Below are 26,885 nucleotides of genomic sequence, written 5' to 3' on the forward strand. Positions count from 1 at the left end.
TTTGCTTGCTTTTTTTTCGCACTTAAATGCTATTTGCTGGCTGTTGATTGTCGATCGGGCACCATTGTGTTTTTTCCGGAGGACACCGGAAGGAATTTTCAGCTTGCGACTGTACAATTATCCATATTGCTTGAGCATTTTTCATGCAATACACATACCTTTTGTGTTTGACACTGTTTTACATTCTTGTTTTATTTATCCATCCGGAATGTAATATCAGACCGATTCAACTATTTGCTTTAGCGCACACACCAAGTGCAAGCAGCTAGCTGATGCGCAAATAAATACAGGGCTTTTTAATGAATGGTAATCCATGACCATATCAGCACTTAAAACAATTAGAAAAATCAAAGAGCAATATTGATCTTCTTTTGGCTGAAACGGTGCTTCGCAATAAATAGATGGTCGATTGAGATAATTGAGTGTAAACCAATCAAACAATCATATATTTTCTTGTAATCTTTGAATTGCATCTCGAATTTGATCTGCTCGAAAGCTCACATTGTTGTTTTGTCTTTCTATTTTTTGTTGCTATTCCATGCATACACAAATGAAACAATGTTCCGAGTAACGAGAATATCTAAACTCTTGAATTTGTGTGTTAGTTGAACGTTTTCGTGAATGCACTCGACGAACAAAACAAAACAATTTGCCCACTATGAAGATGGAATATTTTGTGAATAAATGTAGTTATGTTTATGTTTCTTTGGAACGCGTAAAAATATTATTGTAATTATATGTGAGCGTCTTGCCCTTCTGCTTTTCCTCTTGCGAATAATAATGATGTATTTTAATGTAGGTTATATCGTGTAAATGCAACAACCAGATAGACAAGGAGTGCAATTGGGAGAGAGAGAGAGAGAGACATACACAAAATAACATACAATATAACAACATTTTGCCGTGTTTGTTGCGCTGTGAATACATTAAATTGTACATATTGCGATATTGTTCAGAGTGTGAATATGGTATTCCATATTGCTTATCGTTCGTTTGTTTTTCTCATCAGGCAATCAAATTACTTTTGGTGGTGTAGTGAAAAAGATACAGAGATTCAAGCGAGAATGGCAAAACACAATCGAGCTATTCTCTCCTTGCCAGTTGCAATGACCCAGTGCAACTGTATACACGCGCACGCACAGCAGCACAGCACATCGAACGAAATGAAAAGACAAAACGATGAAATAGTCATAAAAACAATAAACATGAGCTATGAATAAGCACACGGGATATTACATGGAAAACGTGCACAAAAACACAAGTAATATACAAATATGTTGCCCTCTTTCGATGCCCCATTCCATCGGTCTCCATTTGCCTACTCGTTCCACTGTTGTCTGGTGGGGTCGGATCGCATCGGGTCGGAGTGTGTATCTGTGCGTTTATTAAGGAATTATTATTTTCGTGAGCTATGCATAATTAGTATGCAGTGCAGTGTCGCAGAAAACGCCTCACAATAGTCTACAATTGTCTTAGCACAAGTGAAATTGTGACACAAAAAAACCATCATACTTGGCATACATATGAGTACAAATGAATGTTCAAAACATTTGGAATTTCGCATTTCTCTACACATTTTACTTTTATCATTTTATTGATAATTCACTACATAAATTAATTTTGTTTCGCCGAATGTAACAAATATGACTACCGTAAGACGTGCTCTGTTTGCAAAACACACACGCACAGACGCAATTGGAGACTTGAAATGCGGGGGAATCGGAGCGAACAAAATGCAATTTGCTGTCGAATGAATGGGCATTTTTGAAACAAAGCTTGTGGTGATAAATTAGCGAATTAATCCATTTTCGTCTTACAATTTTTTTTCTCTTCCATTTTTTTTTGCTTAGTAAAATAGCCACAAAGAAATGCTTCAACACCATTTTAGAGAAAGTGTACGAAAAAGGAATCGAAATGGCTTAGAAATCAAGGAACCTTTTTTTTCTTTCCGGTTTTTCGAGCTCTAGAGACTAGCTAGTCATGCCATGTTTCATGTCACATAGCGTTGTACGAGAGCCAACGCATCCATGCAAAAAAAAAAATCGCAAAACAACGAAAGATTTCAATTGCAATAACCGAAAATTACCACTGCGATTTGGTTATCCGTTACCATTTGCGATGACTGTTTGGGGCAGCAAAGCAAATGTTTGAAATGTTGTCATCATACATTTCTCTCGATTCAGTGCCATTGGCGTCGCTCTGTATGACACTTGCAAGAGATAATATTTTGTCATCACAATTTATTATTAAAAATAGATAATGTGATTTCAGCGCTTTCGTCATCATCAGCAGTGGTAGTGTGCCTACACAATCGGTCGAAATGAAGAGAGCGAGGGAATGAGAGGGCGAGGAACGGCTAAGTGCACAGCAAAAGCATTGCATAGAAATACGCCAAATTGTGCAGTGTGCTGAAAATGATGCAGAAAATCAGAAACGGCATATAGCCAGCGCTCGATAGACGAGACAGGGGGAAAACAGATTGCATGAAAAACAAATGTTAATGCGCGTACGTGAACGCATATCACGCGGAGTCATAACCCCATTCATTTTATTTATTTACTATGTTGTTTTTTGTATGTGCTCCGTTTTCTTTCTTTTATTTTTCATTCTCTTGTTTGCCCATTCATTTCTCGCCACATTCATCTGCCGTATTTGTTGTTTTGTGTTGTTGTTGTTGTTGTTGTTGTTGTATGTATGCACTGTGAGCCCATATTTTTTTTCGGGTGCATTCTTCGTCTCACTGTTTGTATGTATGTATGCTTTTTTTGTGTGTTCCGCCACTTTTCTTCTCCATTCAGTATTCACAGCAGACATGAAAATGTTCCAATTTTTCAGTTCGTTCCGTGGCTGTCTAGAATTCCTCTCTGGAAATGATGAGTGCACACTGCACAAGCACTGTGTGAAAGTGTGTTATAGATCATTATCTGAGCTTTTGACTGAAACTGAAACGCAATGAGCAGAAATGCATCTCACTGTTTTTATTCAGTGCGTGCTGAATTGAAATTTAAGCCTTTCGTCTCATCAATGGTGTTCGTTACATGTGCGCATTTCTTGCGTATGTGAAAGCATATTTTGTGATTCACAACATTTTTTTTTCGCTCTCACAGTGTTTATTCTCTCTCATTGGTTATGTCTCTTTTTCGTCGCTCTATCGCTGACTTGCTCACCATACATTTGATTCGGTTGTCTTGTCGTTGATAGGACATAGCACAGTGTGAGAGTGAAAATCGAACGGCAGCATCACAACACAGAATGTACATTTTCTACCAAACTGTGTTGGGCTCCAGTATGAGATGCATTCACGAGTATCGGCCATTGTGTATGCACTGTACAGAATGGATGCAATATATTTACGAAGCTATACTATGACCCTCTCCCTCTTCTCTCTCTCTCTCTCACACACACACACACACTGTTTTCCATGTTGTGTGTATTGAGTGTTGCTTGAACTATGCTGATCTCATGATTTGTTATAATGTGCACAAAACTCATTTCAACGCAGTCAGAGTCCGTTTTTCGCGTTTGAAAGATTGAAATGCTTACATATATCCTTCCCTCCAAAAATATGTGTGTCGAAAGTGCTAACGAAAAAAAAAACAACAACAACAAAAACAGGCAAAATACATTTGTCCGAGAGCTATCTTAACTGTACACTGTTTGCTCCCTCAGTAAATGTGTGGAGAGATAGATATGGAAGGAAAACGAACGAACGAAGCAAACAAATCTACGGCTGAGAGAGGAAAAAAGAGCATCATCACCACCACTACCAACAATAGAAATAACAGCGGTGGCAGCAGCAGGAGCAGTAGTAGCAAAGAAACAGCACCAAGTGATCGAGAGGAAAGCATTGATGAAGACAAACCGGGCAACAAACGCAAATGGAAAACGCAAACGGAGAATTTGTGCATAGCGAAAATATTTTCAATATTTTTTTTCCCGCACTGATGTGTCGGTCTTTTTTGGAGCTTTTTATATTGCTCTTTTCGCCGCTTCCTTTCCACGTTGTCGGCCAAGTGACAGTGTCAATGTAGTTTTTTATGCGGCCAACCAGTATTTTATTTCATTTTCGCGGTGCGGCTTCCTTCTACTCTCCAGCGTTTTGTTTTTAAGCGTTGTTTTGATCTTTCGTTAGAATTTGGTTATTGTTGCTGTTGTTGCTATTGTCATTTGTTGTGTGTGTATGTGTGTGTATGTATGTATATGGTATGTGTTTCTAGCTTTGTGTATTTTTCCATTTACAATTACGGGCACTTTTGGCGGAACGAGGTCTTCGTGTGATCCATGATAGACCAAAAAGCACACTTTACTACCAGATGATTTTTTTCGTTCGTTCGTTCGTCTATTCTCGCTTCTCGTTTTCGTTTTTTAATTTGCTGTTACGCTTAGAAAAGCAAAAATTTATGGTTATTATTGTTCGCAAAATGCTCATACGGAAGGGCATATATCATTTGGTTGATTTTTTGCTCTATCTCTCTCTCTTTCTGTTTCGTTGTTTTCTCTCTCATAGGATAATGCAGCAGCCACGGCGGTTTCATGGCACATAGTGTGTGCATACGCATAGATGCGGGCTGCAGCTGCAATTCAAACGATCCAGCGACCAGTGTTTGTTTTCTCGCTTTCCATCTGTGTGCTTATTTCAAATTCCTGTATGTATGCCACTTTTGTTTACTTTAACTGAGTTACTTCCTTTGTATCGGTCTCGGTGCTGGTGTTCGTGGCCAATTGAAACGAGTAAGCTGACGAAGGAGCGTGTGAGTGAGAGGCAGAAGAAAAAAAAACGCAAAATACACACGAACTGGTGGTGAAAAAAAAGATGGAAAATGGCAAAACACACGAAAGAGAAAAGAATTGAATATGTGGAAATTCGTAAACATGTAACGGCTCTCGGCTGCACTCAATGCTTAGGAGCATTAGAACTGCGTAATTTCATTGCAATGTAGTGAAAGTACACAAGCTACTTCGGATCATTTAACGGAGTTGTTTGTAAATTTTATAACCCGTTTGGTTCTCTCTGTCTCTATCTCTTTTCCTCTCTTGCCGCATTTGAATGTGAACTTATGTGTGTGCAAATGTGTATGTGTCTGTGTATTTGTTTATGCTGATGTGTTGGCAACATTTCTGGCATGAAGAATGCTTCCAAATTTCAACACATGGACAAATGTAAATATACGCCGGAAATAATCATCAAGTCGTCGTTTTGCTCGATGATTGACATTAAGCTTTCGATTTATTTTCATCACATTTTTGGAAATGACATTCAAATGCTCAAACTGAAAGTTTGTTGCAATAAATTTCCAATTTGATTCTTTGCGATGGAAAAAAAGTCATTTTTTATAAAAATCGAAATCGTAATTCACTCTTTTCCAAGCAAACAAAAAGTCCCTTTCTGTTAATATGATATAGTCAAGTTGGACATTACTAAGGGCACGAAAATTCCTCTGTCTGTTTGTGCAAGTTTTCCATTAAGCGCAACTATCAAGTTCGTGTTGGCACTGTATTTACAGCAGGTGCTGTTGCTAACACGCTCATTTCGTTCGTTTCCGTTATCCACTGAAATATGCAATTAATTAATCTTCACCGATTTTAATTAGAGCCGTGTCTCATATGCATTTATGATGTGTGCATTACAATGAATCGTCATTGGTCTCCATTCTCTCTCTCTCTCTCTCTCTCTCTCTCTCTCTCTCTCTCTCTCTCTATTTCACTTCGTTTCTTTCGCATTTCTCGTTAGCAATGCATTAACACTCTTATTTGTACGCTTGTCTTGTTTTTATCTGAATGTAATTTCGAGTTTCCCGGAATGAGGAAAGCGAAAAATTAAAAAATGAAACGAAATGAAATGAAATGAAATCAGCATTTGTATCCGTAGATGCGGTATAGACATAGACACAGTGTTTCGTTCACTCGCTCACTCATTGTGTGTTCTTGTCCCGTTCGTTTGTGAAATGCAGAAACAGTAGCAGGAGCAGTAATAGTAACAGCAGCCCAAGAACGAGAGGCCATCAGTAAAAAAAATGGCAAATGAAAAAATGCTACATGTATCAAACACTATGGCATTTGCGCGATATAATCCAATTGTAATCGTGTTTTCACAGACAAGTTTTAAGGCACACACCTGAACTAAAGCGTCAACACACATACACACGAATAAAAAAATAGAGCAGGGAGAAAGAGTGCAAAGAGTAAGCGGGAGCGATGGGCGAGTGCTGGACAGCAGCAGCAGCAGCAGCAGCAGCAGCAGCAACAGCAGAAATAACATCAACAACAACAGCAACAACAACAATAATGGCATAGTCGAATCAGTTTGTGCCGTGGTGAGGTGAAATGGGTGAGCCATATGTGTGATATCTCGGAAACAGCATTAGCCATCAGAAACACAAAAAGCAAACGCCGTAAAGCAAAGAAAAAACAAACCAAAAACAGCATCTGCTCTGATGAAATTCTATTGGCAAATGTGCTTCGCCTCGTTTGCTCTCATTATTTTTTTTCCATTTTCCCTTTCCGTACTTGCCCCGTTCGGACAAATAAATAATTCAAACTTGATTAAAGCTCTACGGGCAAGCTGGAAAACCATCAACGCTACAAACAAAATGCATGTAATAATGTAATAAATAACAAAAGTGAAGCTTTGTTATTGACAGATTTTCTAAGCATTAATTCTAATTTACGTTTTAATTTTTTTTTTGTTCGTTTGCACTTTCGGTCGTTTCGTCCGTATGTGTTCTGGTCGTTGTTTTCGATGCATGGATGATTTCGAATGAAATAGATTTTCATGCGGCTGCCGGTGCATGCTCTGCTCCATTGCATGATATGTAAACATTTCACAGTATTTGCCCTGATTCTTTCAACCGGGTATGCACTGTGTGTGTCGCTGTGTGTGCTGTGCGCGCTTTTTTCGGGTTAATTCGATTTCGATCATTGAAAGATTTCATTTTTCGATGTGATATTATTCAGTCCGTGTCCGCGTTAAGCACACGAGATCCCAAAAAGTGATTCCGATTGGAATGAATTTGGATGATGAGAGGTGCAGTGTGCAGGACGAGAAAAAAACGCACCGAAAGAATAATGTTGCTGACACAGTACCGATGTCCGAGCCGAGAAACGTTTTTCAAATCTGCAGAGTAATCGTACTTTATCTCTTCGAATCCATTTTGAATGGAAAATGCACGGCAGCTCACAAATGTATGTGAAATCCGATTAAAATCAACTAATAAATGATTTACAATTAGTTAGCAGTTGGCATGAACAGTGCAGTCGATGCAACCGGCCGATAACAATGGAGTATACGAGCGAATGGCTCGTCCAATGCAAATGGTCCGTGAGCTATTGATACCATAGAGTCACGCTGTGGATGCCGTCGAAAGTGAAATCACAGCAAAGAATAAAAACTTTGAACATATGGACAGAAAATGCTGAAAAAAGAAACAAAACACATCAATACCCACACGGTTGAGTAAATAATCTTCTAAGTACGATATCGTATTTCCTATTATAAAAAGAGCCTTACCGCATACAATAGAAAATGTAGGACAAATACCGAATGATTTTCAGTTCACTTTAGTCAAATCTGTGCCGTCAAAAATATTTTTCCACACATAAAAAATAGCACGCTTCTCTTTACATTGATATGGTGGATCAGTATAAATATATAACAACATTCACAAAACTAAGCAACCAGCATTTTTTGATGAATTTGTTAAATCGTATTCAACGTTGTATTCCACAGTGTTATTAAACGCACTCATCACATTCGATGACATTCATTTTTTGGGTTTTCATTCATATTGCAGCTAAATAAATTGAGCGTATGAGAGTGGCCTCAATTTCAAAGGGAACATCAATGCAATTTACCGCGCCAAGCTTAACATTTTGTGCCATTTCCGGCACTGGAGCTTATCCTTTGACGATGCATGCATTTTAGTCGTAGACGAAAAATTATTTAATAAAATATGAAAGTGCTCAAATTACGACTTTTCCATTAGTGATCACTGATCACCTAATAAGCTGAACGAATAATGTAACAAACCAAACTATAAACCCTTACTCTAACGCATACGCATCTCGGACCATTTCTATTTGTAGAAGCAGTATTAGCGGAGTCATTATCATGTTTGTTAGCATATTTACGTATTCATAAATGATTGGGGGGATAAGAGTTAAATATAATACGAGTGAAACGATAACTACTTGGTTCTGGCTAAAAGCTTAGTATTTCTACAATTTTAATTTATATTTTCTTGAACCAACAATCTTGTGAAAACTTATGAAAATAATGATAAGATATTGGTTATGCTTCCATGAAATGTGATGAAGAAGTAGCCAAAGCAGACAAGATTCGCCATCCCATACTTTTTTCCTATCTCAACTTAGCCGTTGAATTTCGTATACTAATTTTAAAACTACACCTAATCATAAGTCGAGAGTTTCATGTAAGCCAGCGTCAAAACAATTGAATATGCCAGTATATCATTTGGTACTGTCGACTGCCGTTCAACTTCACATTAATTCAGACGAACGATGAATTAAAATGCTTTCATGTTCATCCACCTAAATCCGAATGAAAAACTCGCAGTACGCGCTTCTTCCTCTCTGTCTCACTTTGGTCGGAAAAGCAAATGAACATCCTGGTAACAGATAAAAACAACTGTGTGAATTAATGGAAGACAAGATAAAAGATAATTAGTCTCGGTCTGTGTTTTAATAGTGCACACCTGCAAGTGACGTATATAGTGCAAACACACACCTCTTTTTCATTTCCATTCATATTTGGGAGCTGCATTTGGTCAACCGTATTTGTAAATGCGTGCAAATTTGTCGTCTATCGACTAGTTGCTCTTCAGGAGGAAATATTGGATTTTTTTAGCAAGTCTGTGAAAAAAGGGGCAAAACATGATTTTTTTCGGTTTTTTCTTCTATTTCATGAATGAAATGTCCTGCAGACGAATTTTGGCTAATTTCGTGTTCTAAAATTGGTTTCGTGATTTCTACGATTTTCATTGAATAATAGCAGCTTAACATGATGAAAACGCTCGAAAAGGACCGATTTTAATAAACGTTCGATGTAAATATGACATTTTTGTAGCGTCACCGTAATTACCAGGGTGGTATTTCCAAAAGCACACAAGATTGAATGCTTTCTAAGGCATTTGGAGATTTTATTTTTTACTCTTGTTTGAAATGACAAATTTTTGAATACAACACACTACACATCACTATTACTATCGTTAGCATCGAAAACGGATAAATAGAATGGTTTCTGAGTACAATTTTTTCGGTTGATTACAATTTTTTACGTACATAGTGGATATGCATAAAAGTAATAGTAGCTTTGTACTTTATGTTATTCTATATGGACATTTATTATATCGAGAAAAAAAATCGGTCAATCATGATCAGCGATCGGTTGTGATTCAAGGGTTAAAAAAAAGAGAAAAAAAAGCAAACAAACTGAACTCACGCCATTCGCATGGAAACTGAAAACTGAGTTTTAATCTAATCCTAGTGACGGATCACATACACGAACGCTTGCATGAATTATATGGCATTCTAGAGCGCTCCCCGCGCCAAAACTCGACTAAATCATCCGGAACTGCACTAATTGACGACAGAAAGATGAAAATTATACAAAACATTATTGTTCAGCTTTTTGTATTTTACGCTGTTCAGTTGTCTATGTAATGTGTTGTGTATATAAGTTATAAACAACAAGACAAATAAAAAGTACTAGGTACAAAAAACTGCGATTGAAAAAACAACAGTTTCATGAGAGTTTTTTTCTCGGTTATTCAAAGAGATTTGCGTAATTTTTTTTTTCAAACGAAATGGTTTTAAAAATAAAAGAATAAATACAATCGTTAATTCCTTCTGTAAACGAAAATGAACGAAGAACGATGCTTTTGTACACATTGAGTGGAAAGTGCAGGGAACAAAAAATATTCGACAATATGGACAAGTAATAATAACTGTACACATTTTCCAATTCACTAAAGGTAAATGGCCTGAGACAAAATGGTCGGAGATTACGCAATGCGTACCATATGTAAAGGGATCTGTCACACTAGCTCTGATGGATCAAGATTATCAAAGGCTTTAAAGTTGCATTTTAAATGACTATCTTTTTTTTATTTCAAAATAAAACTTCTTTTTTCCCTCTTAGATAATAAAAACACCATAAAACTCTTGTTCAAATTCTTTCCCGAAATAAATGGCCTGGTGCATGTTTTTTTCTTGTTCTGTTTCGATCAGTTACACTGCTTTGCCCAATCAGCGGAAAGTGAGATTGTTCGTTGGTTAAATCAGAAAATAACAATGTACTCCATTGTGACCAGTAAATAAAGATAAATTTTTTTCTCTCTCTTTCTCTCTCTCGGTTGGTTGTGGAGCCAATGATTCATTTTATTTCGGTTGGCATACAATTACTCTTCCTGCTTAACCATATATTTTTCAAAAATAAAAATAAAAATCGTTTAAAGGAAGTGGCTTTTCGAAAAATTTAATGCTGAATTTACAGTTAAATGATTGCACAAAAGTTCATGGTCGATTATTTTTAACGTAATGCAAACGGTTGAAATTCAAAAATTTCCCTGCTCTTCAGTTTGCAGCACTTCAGTTATTATATTTTGGCGTAAGTGAGAAAGAGAGAGAGAGAGTGAAAAAATGATGTTTTTGGTAAAAGCGCATTAATTTGTACTTACTGCTTGTGTCCAACTTTGCGTTGATAGTTTGTGGTGTGGATATCGGTTGGTTTACTGTTGTGCTCTTCATCAAAGCGCATTTCCCGTCCTAGAATTCGAACAATTCAAAATAGATTTTACTTTGAGAATGAACAAAAAGAAGGGAATTGATATTTAAAAACTAAGATAGAGAGAGAGGAAGAGAGAGACCGCCACACAGCAATAACGGCTTGTTCAAAACAAAAACCATCACTTAGGTTAATTCAAAAGGCTTGAAAAGCAAAATTGCAAAAAGATGTGTTTGTAATCATACAAATGAAGTGAATGTTGAAATAGTTGAGGAATTTCATTAAAATTCCATTCGTCGTATGAACAATGAACGCACATATAATGGACCATTTCCGAAATACGGCGAATATGAAGGGAGAGAGAGAGAGGCAGAGAGAGGAATGAAAGAAGAAAGGGGCACACATAACAGTTTTCAGGCGAAAAAGCAATGAACATTTTTATGATATGTTGTTTGTGTTTGATCCAGCAAATGCCAAAGGATATTATGCTATACATTTGAAACAGGCACAGGCGAAGTTGGGCAAACAATGAATGGCTTTCAACACTCACATACAACATAGCACAAATGCGGCTTCCACACAGAAGCACATTCGCACGCACATTGCAACACCGATTCGGTGTAGATTGAAATTAAAATTAAAATTATAATATATTGTTATTTTAGGACAAAACAGTTAAATTTTATCCATTGTGCAGTAACATAAATTAGTATTTTATGTGTGAGTGTGTTTTGTTGTGCCCGCTTGGTTTGGCTTGGTCCGAGTGACGTTTCGGTACGGTGCGGTACATAACGGTATGATAATGCAGAGGACAACTTTAACATACTCACCATTTTAACAATGGCCCCGCAAAAAGGGAAATTCTCTCTCTCACTCACTCACACAGACACACTTCATATTTATGTCATATTTCACTTGGGCACTCTTTGGCTTTGGGTTCTTTTCAACTTTCAGTTTGATGGACAAAGTGCGTCGTGAATATCGCCACGGGTGCTTCAGTAACGCAAAGTGACCATTTCGTAACGGTATAATTATCAAAGGAAACCCAAACACATTGAAACAGCCAAACCATCATCCAAATTAATAGAAACATAATATTAGCGAATGGCGAATAACATCTTCATCAGCCGATGGGTGCACCCATCGTTCCATGTGAAACACTCACACACACACACACACACATACCACCATTTCACATTGATTGCGGTGTTGGTTATGCAAAGGATCATTTCATCACTACGGTGTGTTCCTTAAATTCTGAACATTATTTGAACCATCACCGTCCGTACATTCGTTTCAAGAAATTCATCCAGGGCAACGATCGATTACCCCAGCACACTTGACAAGTAGTCGAATCTTTTTGTACGGTACAATCGGGTGCGAGCGAGGAATTCTCTTGTTGAAATTGTATCAGTTCGTTTTTTTTTTGGTTTCGTTCATGCATACAACGCCTGATTGCTGTCGACTTTTCCGTATCACATCTTTCTTGAGGTCGCTTCGAAAATGGACGTCATTTGTTATACGTGCTCAGAGAATATGACCATTGTGGTCATTTGAATTGAGATTGTTTACAAAATATAAAATGTTTTAATGTGTCGCCTGGGCATTCAGCATTTTCCTTTTTAGCATTGCAGTCCTATTCAAAGCTCACAGCTCACATACAAAACCCTTTTTTCGGTTTTCCCATTGAGCTTGCTGCAAAAGTCTCTCGTCTCGTTACATATGATTTGCAAAATATCAAGCCAACTAATTTTTCCATATGGATTTTAATAACATTCGCAATAAAAGCTCAACCACAATCGGACACTCGACACTGAGTAACCAGAGACTTCTGCCTGATGGAGTTTAAAAATATAAAAAAAAAAAATCATCATCATCATCATCACAGATTCGAAATTGACCACTGTGGTTTGCATTGTGAGCAAATCATTCTTACAGGCTATATTGGCTGACACAGAAATAGTGCTGAGTTTCAAGATGATTTGTAAAATAAAGGCATTTTTTCGTCTACGGCTAATCGAATTTTCACTATAATGTGCTATGATGAAAGCCATTTAATCGGTCTCCAGTAGTACGTCTCATAATTTAAAGCACAGGGCATGTTTTTTTCTTTCTCTCTCTCTCTCTCTCTTTATCTCCTCTTCTTCCTCTTCACCCTCTGTTTTAAATAGATTCGCATAGACAATCCACACATACGGCTATAAATTGTGCAGCGAACATGACAACGTAACCGAAATGTAATGGGGAGAAAACGACTGTAGTGTAAAAAGTCAGGCGCTGAGCAAATTGTATATTTCGTATTCCAAGGTTATCATTGTCTGAATCAGTATGTTAGTGTGTGTGTGTGTATCGTTGGTTTGTCGCTTGCATTGAATAGACCGCCAATACTGAAATGTTCAGCTCAGCTCGGCTCGATTCGGTTGGGCTCCAGTGCAGTGCAGTTTCACACAGAGATCTTAAATTATATTGAATGCCTTGATATTGACAAAGCGCAAAACATTTTATTCCATATTTTTATCATAAGCTTTTTGGTTAGATGTATGCGCCTATTCCCTGCAACGGTCTCGCTACAATGCGAAGCAAATTGAATCTTTATAGACGGCTATCTCAACAATGGTTTTACAGATTGGTCTACGTGCTTAGTGCAGTGTGTCTTTTGCATTGCTGCTGCCACTGTTACAGCGGCTGTGTCTTGGTTCCATGGAGCTGGCGAAAGATCGCGAGATGACCAGTAGCCGGGCGAATGCATGAGCACAAGCATCCCCATTTTGGACTTTTTGTCGGCTCTGTCTCTTTTTTTATTTCGCACTGGCGAAATACATATATAAATTAATGTCAGTAATAAATATTTTCGTTGAATTTTTGTTCTCTCTGCCGTTTGTCGACTGCTTCTTCATCTTTAACGGATTTTTATTTTTCGTGTATCTGCTCCCATATTCTGAGACAGTCGGCTATAAAATGTTGGACAAAAGCCAGTTATACATAAATAAAATGAACATCCACCAAAAGCAAAAGAAATGAAATGAACACAGAACGATTTGAGAATGTTGAGTAGGGGGAGAAAGAGAATAAGAGAGAGAGAGAGAGAGAGAGAGAGAGCGAAAAAAACGTTTCGAAAATTATCAAATTCAAGACTCCAATTGCAGAGATGAAGGATAAAGGGGATTTTTCGAGAAATAAATGTTTATGCCTTTAAAACCATTGTTAGAATTTGTAATCTAAAACGTATGATTCGTTAAATCGTCTGTGTGCGCGTTTTTCGACTAGTCGCACACATTCTCTGTCTCCCTTTCTCTCTCTCACTCACTCTTTCTCTCTAGATGTTTCTCTTCAGATAAACTAGCTCACGCAATATAATAACATGTAATAAACTAGTAGACATGAACAACAATGCAAAAAATACGATGCTAATTCTATTTTCCAAGGTTCTATTATTTAATGTTAATGACGAACTTTAAACAAACGAATAAAACCCAGTTAAAGTGTTTCAATGTAATTTCCATACAAAAATACATTGCATTTGGCGAAGTTTGGCCACGGTCAGAGTCTGAAGGATATTCTGGTGTGGCGAACGAGCAGAGAATTTGCGGACAGAGCGAGACAAAAGTGTTTAATTGAAGCGATGGTTTCGGCTTTTTGGCGACTACAGCATGGCCGAGGAAGAAAATAACAAGAAAATATACGTCGAAAGGGAATGCAATCATTAAAATGGGTGTATATTTGTATGTGTATTGTTTTTTATGGACACATTCATTTCAATAATCAATTTGTTACAGCCACGCGGTGCACTGTAAACAAATAGCACACATTTGCGGGCAGAACATGCATAGTCCTGCACAGTGCACACATTACATTTGATACCGTCCAAGTTGCTGCATTGCAATGCTGTTTGCATTTTCGGTGCTCTGTACTTTCCGTGCAGTGTATATGATTAGTTATTTGCTTTGAAGTTCACATATTTGTTTCGTTTTTGTTGTTCATCGTCGTCGTCGTCGTCGTCTTCTTCTTTTTTGTGCATTCAACGCTTCGAGAACTCATAGGCAAGACTGTTTGCTGTTTGTCGATTGTTCCATACTATCCGACTACTTTACGTAGCTCAAATTGTGCGATGCATTATCATGCACTCATGCATGCTAGACTTCTTTATTATGTTTGTGCCGAATTTTGCATTTGTTTAATAGCTGCAAGCTGAACTCTCCTTTCTTCACCTTAGTTCTCTTTCATCGTTTTTCTCTACGCTTTTTCTCTTTCTCTGAACCCACCATACAGGGTGGCGCAATTGAATTGGTACTGAAATCAAACTCTATAGTTTTTATATGATTAAATTGGAACTCTGAAAATGTAAACCAAGCAAGAGTAGTTCCAAAAATGTCTAATAAAATAATTTTATCTAACCCATATCGGGGGGGGGGGGGGGGGGCAAAGCCATGCGTTGGTAAAAAAATTCTTTTTGGAGCTCATTCGAAAAAAGGAGAATCCAAAGACGTGGACTGAAATTGAAATCTGAAAGGTGGTTCTAAGATTTTGAATATTTTTCTACATTTTTTGCCTTTAGAACAATAATGTAAGTCAAGAAATATAAAAGTTATAGAGTTTTGTTAAACACTCAAAGCCAATTCGTAGTCAAATACGATGCAAAATTACTAATGCATCTATATGAATGGCATCGTAAATATAATATTCATTTTTAGTGTAGAATCATTTCAATTGTCTTACCCTGTAGATATATACAGGGCAACGGAAAAGATTAACGGTATTATTTAAGATGCCAAACAATAGAAGTAAATATTTACAATAGCTAACTCCATTGCGAAAATACCTTTCAATAAAAGTGTTGCGCTCATAATATTCATCAAAAGTGTGTGTGCACAGTAGCTTCAACAGTGTTATGCCATATACTGCGAGCGCAATTTCAGACATCGTGCATCGGAAAGCGAAATGTATGTATCGAGTCAGAGGATGTTTGTTGACAAAACGCGAATTTTTATGTTTGGTTTAAGTATGTTCTCTATTCTGCAGTTCAAGTTTATGATACCGTTGCTGAGACGCCGCCAAAAATACGGTTCAGCCAGCAGACATGCATGTCTCAAACGCAACTTCACATTGAACACATACACTTTTTATGTAAATAAAACTGACGAATTCAGCCGAAAATTACCATCTGCATGACTATGCTTTCGTCTATACATTCCAACGATCAAACAGCAACTATAGAATTTACTTTCATTTCGGCGATGGTAGAATTGGGAGAGAGAGAGAGAGAGAGAGAAAGAGCGTGGCAAAGAGCTCACAACAAAACTAAACTAAAGTCAAAAACAAAACGAGCGGATGTTCAATGTGAACATTGAACAATGTGAAAATTGACTGGAAACAACAATTTCATGGCAATAGAAAAACTATAGAAACCATGAAAATGCGAATGTTCTCCCTTTTTTTCTGTACAAACATTCAGACATCAAAAGTAAAACAACACAAAAAAAATAACATCAACAAAAAGAGAGTAACACAAAACAATTATCCGAAGAGGTTTTCTATTATGTTTTGTTTCATTCCAAGCCAGCCGCTTCAGTTTTTGCCACCATCACCGTAGTTTGTTGTTCCGCAATGAAAATTAAACATTTCACCGAAAAATTGTAACAAGTTAACGTGTCTAAATAAACGTTTTACTTTCATAATGGGTTGAACAGCTATTTTCTAGAAGAAACTAAAGTTAGGCAGATTACATTCAACTAACATTCAAACAAGTTTTTGATAATTTAATCGTCAAATTGCATTGTTTCTCTCTATTTTCAGGCCAATTCTATCCGATTGAATCCGAATTTTTTATTTGATGCATCATCTTCTCTACGTTCAATCAACTTTTCTTGATTGGGAAATCAAACTGAAACAAACACACACATCGATTGTGGTAACCGTTCAATTGAAAAATATTGCTTTGTATGATGTATGTAGTACGTCATCACATCGATGTATTATATTGTACGTAATGGCCGCGTTTATCATCCAACTCAAATAAATAATAAAAAAAAGTCTCTTAATAGTTTTCGACTTTTAATTTCCGATGTAGAATGTCTTATGCTGGAGCGGGGATTCGCTCAATCGTTCCACGAACCGAAAAAGGCCATTAAATGTGAAACAATCACATTTTCTACGCTGCTTGCGCACCCGTTCATCGAAACTTTTCCACCGGAAATCAAACATTCCTAATATTTTATTTGGATTTTGGCAATTATAAATGCTACTACAATCACATCTCGACTCGAATCGAGAGAAAGAAAAAAAGACACATAGATATGCAAATAAAAGTACGACTGCGAATAGTTTTGAAATGACTTGGCATTTCTCTCTCTCTCTCTCTCTCTCTCTCTCTCTCTCTCCAAAAAGCGATCAGCGAATTTCGCGTTCTTCTTGAGGGCCATTTCTCATCAACTTGAATTCTTTCACTCGAAAAATAACCGAGACTTATCCACTAAGATATCATCGCTTTTCGCCGATTTCATTACACTATCTATCTCTGTGAATGTAACAAAACTAAGTCACTGCGCAATTCATTCTCTATCTTCGACTTGTACAACGAAAATCGTATATTGTATATGAATCTAATGACAAAAGTATCGATGGTAGAGCAAAGCAAACGGCAACGAGAAGGAGAGAGAGAGTAAAAAAATGAGAAAACTAAGATAAATTTAAGTGTTAGTCATGCAGAAACGTAATTTCCGTTCAACTTAAAGTATTCGATGCGGATTTAATGTAATATTTTATTATCAACAAAGTACAAATTGATGATTGATAAATGTAATGCCATTAACGATGACGATGACGATGAAATGGTTTTAACGTTACTGTAACTGTGTTGCAATCCATGACATTGCTTCAAGTTGCTAAATGTCGAAGCAAAAATTGGTGTAGCCAATCGCAGGCGAAGGCATCGAACATGCATACCAGACATTTATATCGGGTTAATTGTATTTTCGTGAAATTGAAAAATAAGAAAAGTGTATTAAATCTGATGAAATGTGTGTATTGTCGTAATACCATCCCATAATAAATACGAATATTTATGAATCTATTCCGCCTCAGCGGAATACACATGATGTGTTTTGCGGGTGCCGGGGGCGATGGAATATTAGCTGTGAATGCAAGTGGAAAGAATACGATACGGAAGTAATTTTTTCGAATTAGTTGTTCTATTTTTGTGCCATTTTGTTTTACATCGTTTTCGATTTTTCTCAGCGAGGTAGAGCGAGAGAGAGAGGGAGGGAGGAAGAGAGAGAGAGCAGAGCAAAAGGAAGAGAGGAAAAAAATTGGCAGAACGAAAGAGAAAGAAATAGAGAGCGAATGATTTTCGCAGAAGAAAATTACGACGAATGTCTTGTCTCTCAATTTTATTGCAACATTTTCAAATGATTGCTAATAACTTCATCTCCATTTTTTTTATTCGATCTGTGTATTGCGTATTTTGTAGCTACGTTCCTGTTTTCATTCCTTCATACTTTATTTTACTTGATTTACCCATAAATAAGTATCAAGTCACGTTTGCGAACGCAAATATATTTCCAGGCATTTTTTTTCCATTTTGTTTCATCTATTTTTTTTTCTCTCCTCAGCTCTATCTCGCCCAGTGCGTTATTGTGTGTTTTTGTGTGGTTTTTATCACATTCCAAGGGAGATGTGCCGGAGTGAATGAGAGGGGGAGAGTATGTGTGGAAAATGGTTTTGGAAGTTATTTATGTACGTTCCGGACTCAATAAAAGAAATGTAAAAGAGCTCTAGACGAACCAAAACCAGAGAGAGAAAAGACAAAACCACAGAAGACATCTCTGTGCATTTCAGTCGGCCGAAGAGAGTGAGAAAAGGAGAGCGGAAGGGTATAGCTGCACAGGTAATAATATATTATTAATTATACGATCAGTATTAACATCGCATGTTAATAATATATTAGTATGATAATACCGGTATTAACTGGTATTAACTAGTAAGTAATAGCGATATTAACAGGCGATGTTAATAACGTATCAGTTGTTAATACCGATAGTATGATCATACTATATTATTATGATTTTCATGATAATATTTTATTAACATCCATGTTAATAATTATTAACATTTCTGATGATATTTATTAACATCGCTGTTAATAATATGTTATTAACAGCCGATAATAATATCGCAAATTTTCCCATTTTTTATCGCGGTTTTTCACGGTTTCCGCGGAACTGATAAGGGATATCAACTTGGTGTCTTCGGCAAAGTTGTAGTACTCAAGGTCCTCTATCACATTGCCGAAGACAACTATCTCTTATCAGTTGGGCGCAAATCAAAAACATCGGCCTATGGCATGTTTTTTTTTCTTATCATCCTTCGCGTTTTCTGCGAAACTCATAGGAGATAAGTGAGAACTGTCTGAAGCAAAGTTGCGGAAGGCCTCGAGTACTATAAATTGCGAGGGGCAAATCACTCTTAGGTATTACTTTTACATAAATGGTATTACTTGGTATTACTTTCCGTACAAATCAAAAGTAATACCAGGTGTATTACTTCTATTGATCAGTATTACTTGGTATTACTTGGATATTACTTTTTTTCGGTATTACTATTTTCATAGAAATATCAAAAGTAGTACCAGAGGTATTACTAGAAATAACTGAGGTATTACTTTTCTATTTGGTATTACTTTTGAGTGATTTCCCCCTTGATAAATTGGCTGAAGACGCCAAGTCGTTTTCTCTTATCAGTTTAGCGAAAAACACAAAAAATTGCAATTGTACAACAAAATGCGTGTTCTCACTTATCTCCTATGAGTTTCGCAGAAAACGCGAAGGATGATAAGAGAAAAAAAAACATGCCATAGGCCGATGTTTTTGATTTGCGCCCAACTGATAAGAGATAGTTGTCTTCGGCAATGTGATAGAGGACCTTAAGTACTACAACTTTGCCGAAGACACCAAGTTGATATCCCTTATCAGTTCCGCGGAAACTGTGAAAAACCGCGATAAAAAATGGGAAAATTTGCGATATTATTATCGGCTGATAATAACATATTATTAACAGCGATGTTAATAAATATCATCAGAAATGTTAATAATTATTAACATGGATGTTAATAAAATATTATCATGAAAATCATAATAATATAGTATGATCATACTATCGGTGTTATTAATATCGCATGTTAATAATATATTAGTATGATAATACCGGTATTAACTGGTATTAACTAGTAAGTAATAGCGATATTAACAGGCGATGTTAATAACGTATCAGTTGTTAATACCGATAGTATGATCATACTATATTATTATGATTTTCATGATAATATTTTATTAACATCCATGTTAATAATTATTAACATTTCTGATGATATTTATTAACATCGCTGTTAATAATATGTTATTAACAGCCGATAATAATATCGCAAATTTTCCCATTTTTTATCGCGGTTTTTCACGGTTTCCGCGGAACTGATAAGGGATATCAACTTGGTGTCTTCGGCAAAGTTGTAGTACTCAAGGTCCTCTATCACATTGCCGAAGACAACTATCTCTTATCAGTTGGGCGCAAATCAAAAACATCGGCCTATGGCATGTTTTTTTTTCTTATCATCCTTCGCGTTTTCTGCGAAACTCATAGGAGATAAGTGAGAACTGTCTGAAGCAAAGTTGCGGAAGGCCTCGAGTACTATAAATTGCGAGGGGCAAATCACTCTTAGGTATTACTTTTACATAAATGGTATTACTTGGTATTACTTTCCGTACAAATCAAAAGTAATACCAGGTGTATTACTTCTATTGATCAGTATTACTTGGTATTACTTGGATATTACTTTTTTTCGGTATTACTATTTTCATAGAAATATCAAAAGTAGTACCAGAGGTATTACTAGAAATAACTGAGGTATTACTTTTCTATTTGGTATTACTTTTGAGTGATTTCCCCCTTGATAAATTGGCTGAAGACGCCAAGTCGTTTTCTCTTATCAGTTTAGCGAAAAACACAAAAAATTGCAATTGTACAACAAAATGCGTGTTCTCACTTATCTCCTATGAGTTTCGCAGAAAACGCGAAGGATGATAAGAGAAAAAAAAACATGCCATAGGCCGATGTTTTTGATTTGCGCCCAACTGATAAGAGATAGTTGTCTTCGGCAATGTGATAGAGGACCTTAAGTACTACAACTTTGCCGAAGACACCAAGTTGATATCCCTTATCAGTTCCGCGGAAACTGTGAAAAACCGCGATAAAAAATGGGAAAATTTGCGATATTATTATCGGCTGATAATAACATATTATTAACAGCGATGTTAATAAATATCATCAGAAATGTTAATAATTATTAACATGGATGTTAATAAAATATTATCATGAAAATCATAATAATATAGTATGATCATACTATCGGTGTTATTAATATCGCATGTTAATAATATATTAGTATGATAATACCGGTATTAACTGGTATTAACTAGTAAGTAATAGCGATATTAACAGGCGATGTTAATAACGTATCAGTTGTTAATACCGCCTAGTTAATAATATAGTATTAATAATTATTAATAATATATTATTAACTGTGCAGCTATACGGAAGGGAGCGGGCGAAAGCGAAAGCGAGAGAAAAAAAGCGCAAACCAAATATTGTAACCAAAAGAACTATCACAATGAAATCGGAATTATAAATTAAATTACAAATGCCATAAATATAACATTTTTTTCGCACTTTTATTTAAATGAATTGTCTTTTATTAGTATATACAATTTTCCTGTCGTTCGGCTCATATATCACAATGGAATTTACTATATATTATCATCGCCGATGATATTTTATTTTTTTTTCACTCGCTCTCGCATATCTCATCCCCGGTTGCTGTTGCTGTTGCTGGTTCATTTCTTGCACAATGCGGTTACCAATTTTAGTGGCAAAATTCTCTTCCCTTGCATATGATTCGAGCGAATGCATACATTCTTCTCCTATTCCAATCCTAATATTTCTTCGGGTTTTTTTTTTCTTTCTTCATCTTTTGAACATTGCAATTCGATTCAAAAAATCATTTGCCATAAATATTCCGAAATTATTATGCACAAAAGGGATAGACCGAAAGAACCTCATGCAAATACAATTGCAACGAGAGACAAAATTGCGATCGGGTGAGAGAGCGTGCGAGCAAGTGAGTGCGATATGAATGAAGAAAAATCAAAATGCACGAAATGTGCAAGATGAGAAAGGAAATGCACGAAAAAAAGAAAAGAGATTCGGGAACGTCACACAAAGTGCAGGCGTCAGAAGTGGTGCGAAACGGCGAAAGTGAAAAGCCCTCTTTCAAACTCAAAAGAAGTGTACAGCAGCACAAGCATTTTGCCGACAAACAATTTACACCAACGTTTTACACTTATGATGATGATGGTGAAAATAGGATTTGTATAATTTTGCCGAAATGCACATTCCACCGCATCCCAACACATGCCACACATACACATACACACACATGAAATGCATCACCGTGACACAGCACATATGGCAAATCGGCAGAAGGAGCATTCTGTTCGCAGCCCGCATAACGCAACAAAACACCAAATGTGATCTAACCACTCTGATTTCTAGCGTATATTATATGATTTTTTGTTGTTGTCATGTGTGCTCTGCCCTTGTTACTTCAATCGTTCGGTCGTGTCTGGTTTTCTCTCTCTCTCTCTCTTTCTCACTCGATTCGCTTTTATCATATTTTCCTGGTTTTTTTTCATTATTCTCACACATCATAGTTCCATTTCAATAATAGTAACAACAATAATCATCATAAAGAAAATAATAATAATAAAATCCCATAAAAAGCAGCCATAAATTTGTATTTTTCGTCGTTGATGGAAAAAAACGAGCAGTGAAAGCGTTAGCTAAAGTATTAGTTTTCAGTTCAAATGGGTAGCATTCATACATTCAAATAGTGTGCTATTGGTGCGGCTGCTGCTGCTTCGTCGTTGCTTCAATATCTGGTGAACGTTTTTCGAAAGTGTTCGCCAACATTTTTATGAATATTGAAAATTTATGACAAATATACATACGTTTTCGGTAGAGCAATAGCATTATCCCGCCGAGAGTGAGCTCGATTTCAATTGCAATTGCAGTTCGAGCATTGCGCTGCAACGATTGAACGATTGTTGTCATTACAATTTTACCGAAATGTAAATACATTGCAATCGCATACTTTTTTTATCACTTCCACCTCGTCCGTCGTTTACTGATCAATTTTTTGACCGAATACTTCAAACGGTTCAGCGTCAATCCGGTATTCAATGTGACAAAAACCCACAAACATAAAGAGAAGAGAAAGGAGATGCCATGAAAATGTGGGTTGCGGAGGCAATAATGAACGACCGACTGACCGTGGTAGAAATCTTCATAACATAAAGTGTTGAAACGGAAGCGATTTAAATTCTCTCCTTCACACTTTAACTCGGACATCTGGTGTCCGCACAATAAATTGGTTTATTGATGCTATTTGAGTCGTTGTCCCTTCATATGGTTTTCCTTCAAACACATTTTTGCCTTTTGCAATTGCTCCATTTTCCGGGAACAAAACTTTTAGAGACAGTGGAGAAGTGGAGTATAGAGAGAGAGAGAGAGAGAGAGAGAGAGAGAGAGAGAGAGAGAGAGAGGGAGACTGAGTGTGTGTGTGTGTGTGCGAGTGAAAATTTCTATTTAAATTCTTGGGGTTTTTGTTTATTTGTGCCATTTGAGAATAGCAGGCTAAACTGTTAATGGATATTATTCCGAAGCATTCGAATAATATTCGTACTTATTCTGATCGTAAAAATGGAATAGACGATAGCAACGACGACGCCGGGAAAGGGTTTGAATGTTATTTATCTGTTTGCTATATAGATACATTCTTATCCTTTGAGTTTTGTTCATGCGATTGTGTATTTGTGTGTAGCAAACACATCCATGCAGCGATCTTCTGAAGCGACCGAATTTTTGGTAAAGGCGACCAAATGGGAGTGTCGCTTTTGTTGCTACTCGTGCAGCTCGCAAGTGAAACTACTTATCTTTCTGTTGAATATCATGCTGATTAATATTGGGGATCAATTCGAAACTGAACGATTTAGTTGCATATTACCATTTGTGCATTCTTCTCGCCCACACCCAAAGCATTCTAACAATTTCTAATTACATGCAGAGAATCATGCGAGTGAAAGCGAAAAGAAGTGAAATGAGAATGCGCTCGCACACACACTCACAAAGTTGCAAGGACCTCGTCATGTTGCTCCCACAAGCAATTTGTGTCGGCAATGATCAACTAAACTAGTTACCCACTTCAAGCAGAACTGAATAATAATTCGAAATACCGATTCAAATAGTAGCTACCAATTATTTCCACAATGAAAGCTATCGTTAACGCCGTGCACGCAACAACAACAACAAAATCAAAATAGAAAATTAAGACACACCGAGAAAATAACCCCGAAATGTTGATAGTGGAGGTTGCATGAGCATATCACGTAAAATAAACATTGAAATAATAGCAACAGTTTCGCATTCGGAAAATCTATTAACTATGTGTCACTGTTATCTTGGCATTACTTTACATGTCTAATTTTTACCAAGTATGTAAGGGCTTCGAGCGCACAGCGGAAGCAGAGCACAACAAGAAACGACATACACACTGCACACAATCTCGTTCATGTTCTTCCGTTCGCTCGGACCGAATTGATGGGAATGCCACCATTGGAATGGTGTACTGAAAGAAAAGAAACAGCAATACGGGCAGACTGAACGAGCGAAACGACACAATATTGTTAGTGCCGGAGACGTATCAATGGGGACCAATTTTCAGTTTTGCTTTATAGTTCGTTTGGGAATGCACAAAATACCAGCGAAAACTTTTCAAAAGCTCAACTCTCGTTATTTTGTCCGTGTTTAAGAATGCATATTTATGTTCAAGCAATTTCACAGTCGCATCTCGGATGCGATCGAAAATGGCGATCTCTTTAATGCATGCACGCTTGAAAGATTTGCTGCCATCGCAGCCATTGGTCAACAGCTGAGACAACGATAAATATGAATGTGAAAGTTCAATGTTTCAGCGTAATAAATCAATACGGTTGAAAATCCATTGAAATTCAAATCTAATGGGTGTTTTTATTAATCTTCGTTTTTAATCGATTCTTCGATCAATAATTCAATGTGCATGATCAACTTGCATTTTTCAAAACTTTCATTTTATCGACCAATCAAAATTAGTGCATCTCTTCAATGATTTCTTTTTTTGTTCCTTTCGATTCGTTTCACACAAAAAAAAAAGAAAACGAGAGAGAGAGAGGAAAATGAGATGATGATTTGCAAAGTGTTTGCCAACAAGTTGGTGCAATTCGGTAAAGTAACCATGGTACACAATGAGTATGAATATACAACTAAACCAAACCATACGCATCGTATATCTTATCGAAAATTTAGTTTCTCGCATGAATCTTTTCTAGCCAGTTATCCAATTAAGAGTTTCAACTTGTTAAACAAGTTTTGCTTGCTTATATTTATAAAAGTTCATCTTGTTTTTAACAATTATGAACGCAAAGTGAGGATTTTAATACAATCGCCTTGACATTTCAAAGACGCGGCTATATCTTATTGTACATTTTCGATACACAGAGAATTCCGCTTTATCTGAACTCACAGCACACATGCACCCGCACCGTGTGACTGTGACTCAACAACACCGTAATTGGTACTATTTCCTAACTGAATTTATGACTTTCTCTTGGGTTTGTTTGAAGTATGTGAAAAGATATGTGCGTAATTCTCTCCTGCTCGCTCGCTCTCTTGAAAATGTGGAAAAGTTAGCGGGTGACTCAAAGCATAAGGTAGAACAATACATCGGCTTCGTCGTTTTGATGAAGTACATTTAACTCGGGTATGTTTACTAAAAGTTTGTGTGGAGTAACTTGCAGCGATCTCGTTTGATGTGTTTCGTCGGCAAATGTACACCTCCATAAAAGAGTGAGCGGGCGTGGATGCGTGCGCGACTGAACAATCGAGCGAGCAAGCGAGTGAGCAGTCAAAGTTTGTGGGTTGTGTTTTGCCCGAATTGTGCAGTCGAACATTTTACATGCTAGTCATTATTTGTTCGCATAGCGTCATTATTGTCTGCACAAAATCGTACACTTTGCATTTTCGCCCAATGCGGATGTCATAAATATACATACATATACCACAATCACAATAAACTTTGATTTTTTTCTCTCCTCGCCTCACCATCCAAATCCGCTCAATCCTTTCACATATTTAAATATTTGTAGTACACACACAATTCTTTTTTGTTTTTGTTCGATTCGCCATTTAGGCCGTTCGCTTTCTCGCTCATTCGCATGACGACCATCGGGGCTGAGGACATTTTTAGCATGCTCAAAAACGCAAAAACAATATTCCAACCAGACCCATGCACATCGCTGCCTCTGTGTTTTTTCCAGCACTTTGCTGTGTTGTTTTTGTTGATATTTATTTGTGTGTGTGTGTGTGTTTTTTTTGTACTTTTTTGTCTTTGTCAATAAAAGCGCAACAAAACCCATGCGTACCCAGCAATAAATTTAATAAATTTTATAGTAGTTTGCATTATACATGAATGAGCTTGATATACATCAACGCAACGAGTACGCGGAGCTATCGATGAGTGAAGTGATTTATTGTTGTTATGTTTATTTAGTTCATGCTTGTGTATCCAGTCCCGCATATTTGTCTCATTCGTTTTTGCATGTGCATGCAAATATCGGTATGTTGCCATCGATTTTTGCCTGACTTGAAAGCATGCTCGCGATGATGATGCACATGAGAAAGGAAGAGCGATACACAGAGAGAGGGAGGGGGAGAGAAAATAAAAACAACACTACACGAACACTTGACAAATACATTTCGAAATTCGATTGGGTGATTCATAACACTTTTATGCTTTCGCAAAAAGATATACTCGAATGCACTGTAATCTATGTGCTGACCTTTCTAGTTGTTGCTTTTCAGCAATGAAAATTGTGTCGTCTCGAAATGCTTCAGCACCTAACCGATCGTAGTTTGAATGAAATCAAACTTTTTTTTTGCATTTTTGTCATTTTCCCATTTTCAATGGCATTTTCTGATGAATGAAATGTTGTTCAGTTGTCAGAAA

General features: G+C 36.8%; 1 protein-coding gene across 3 annotated transcripts in view; it reads right to left on the reverse strand.

The window, feature by feature from the left end:
* Positions 1 to 26,885, reverse strand: part of LOC129579096 (nucleolysin TIAR) — a 456,813-nt gene that overhangs the window by 348,551 nt on the left and 81,377 nt on the right. For all 3 annotated transcript variants that reach the window (XM_055468749.1, XM_055468748.1, XM_055468750.1), the window contains exon 4: positions 10,695 to 10,782. In XM_055468749.1, coding sequence (XP_055324724.1) covers positions 10,695 to 10,782 — 88 coding nt within the window. The remainder of the gene's footprint in view (positions 1 to 10,694; positions 10,783 to 26,885) is intronic.

This window comes from Sitodiplosis mosellana, unplaced genomic scaffold, assembly GCF_009176505.1.
Source record: "Sitodiplosis mosellana isolate CC-2019 unplaced genomic scaffold, AAFC_SMos_1.0 Smas_scaffold_6226, whole genome shotgun sequence".
In the NCBI taxonomy this organism is placed as follows: domain Eukaryota; kingdom Metazoa; phylum Arthropoda; class Insecta; order Diptera; family Cecidomyiidae; genus Sitodiplosis; species Sitodiplosis mosellana.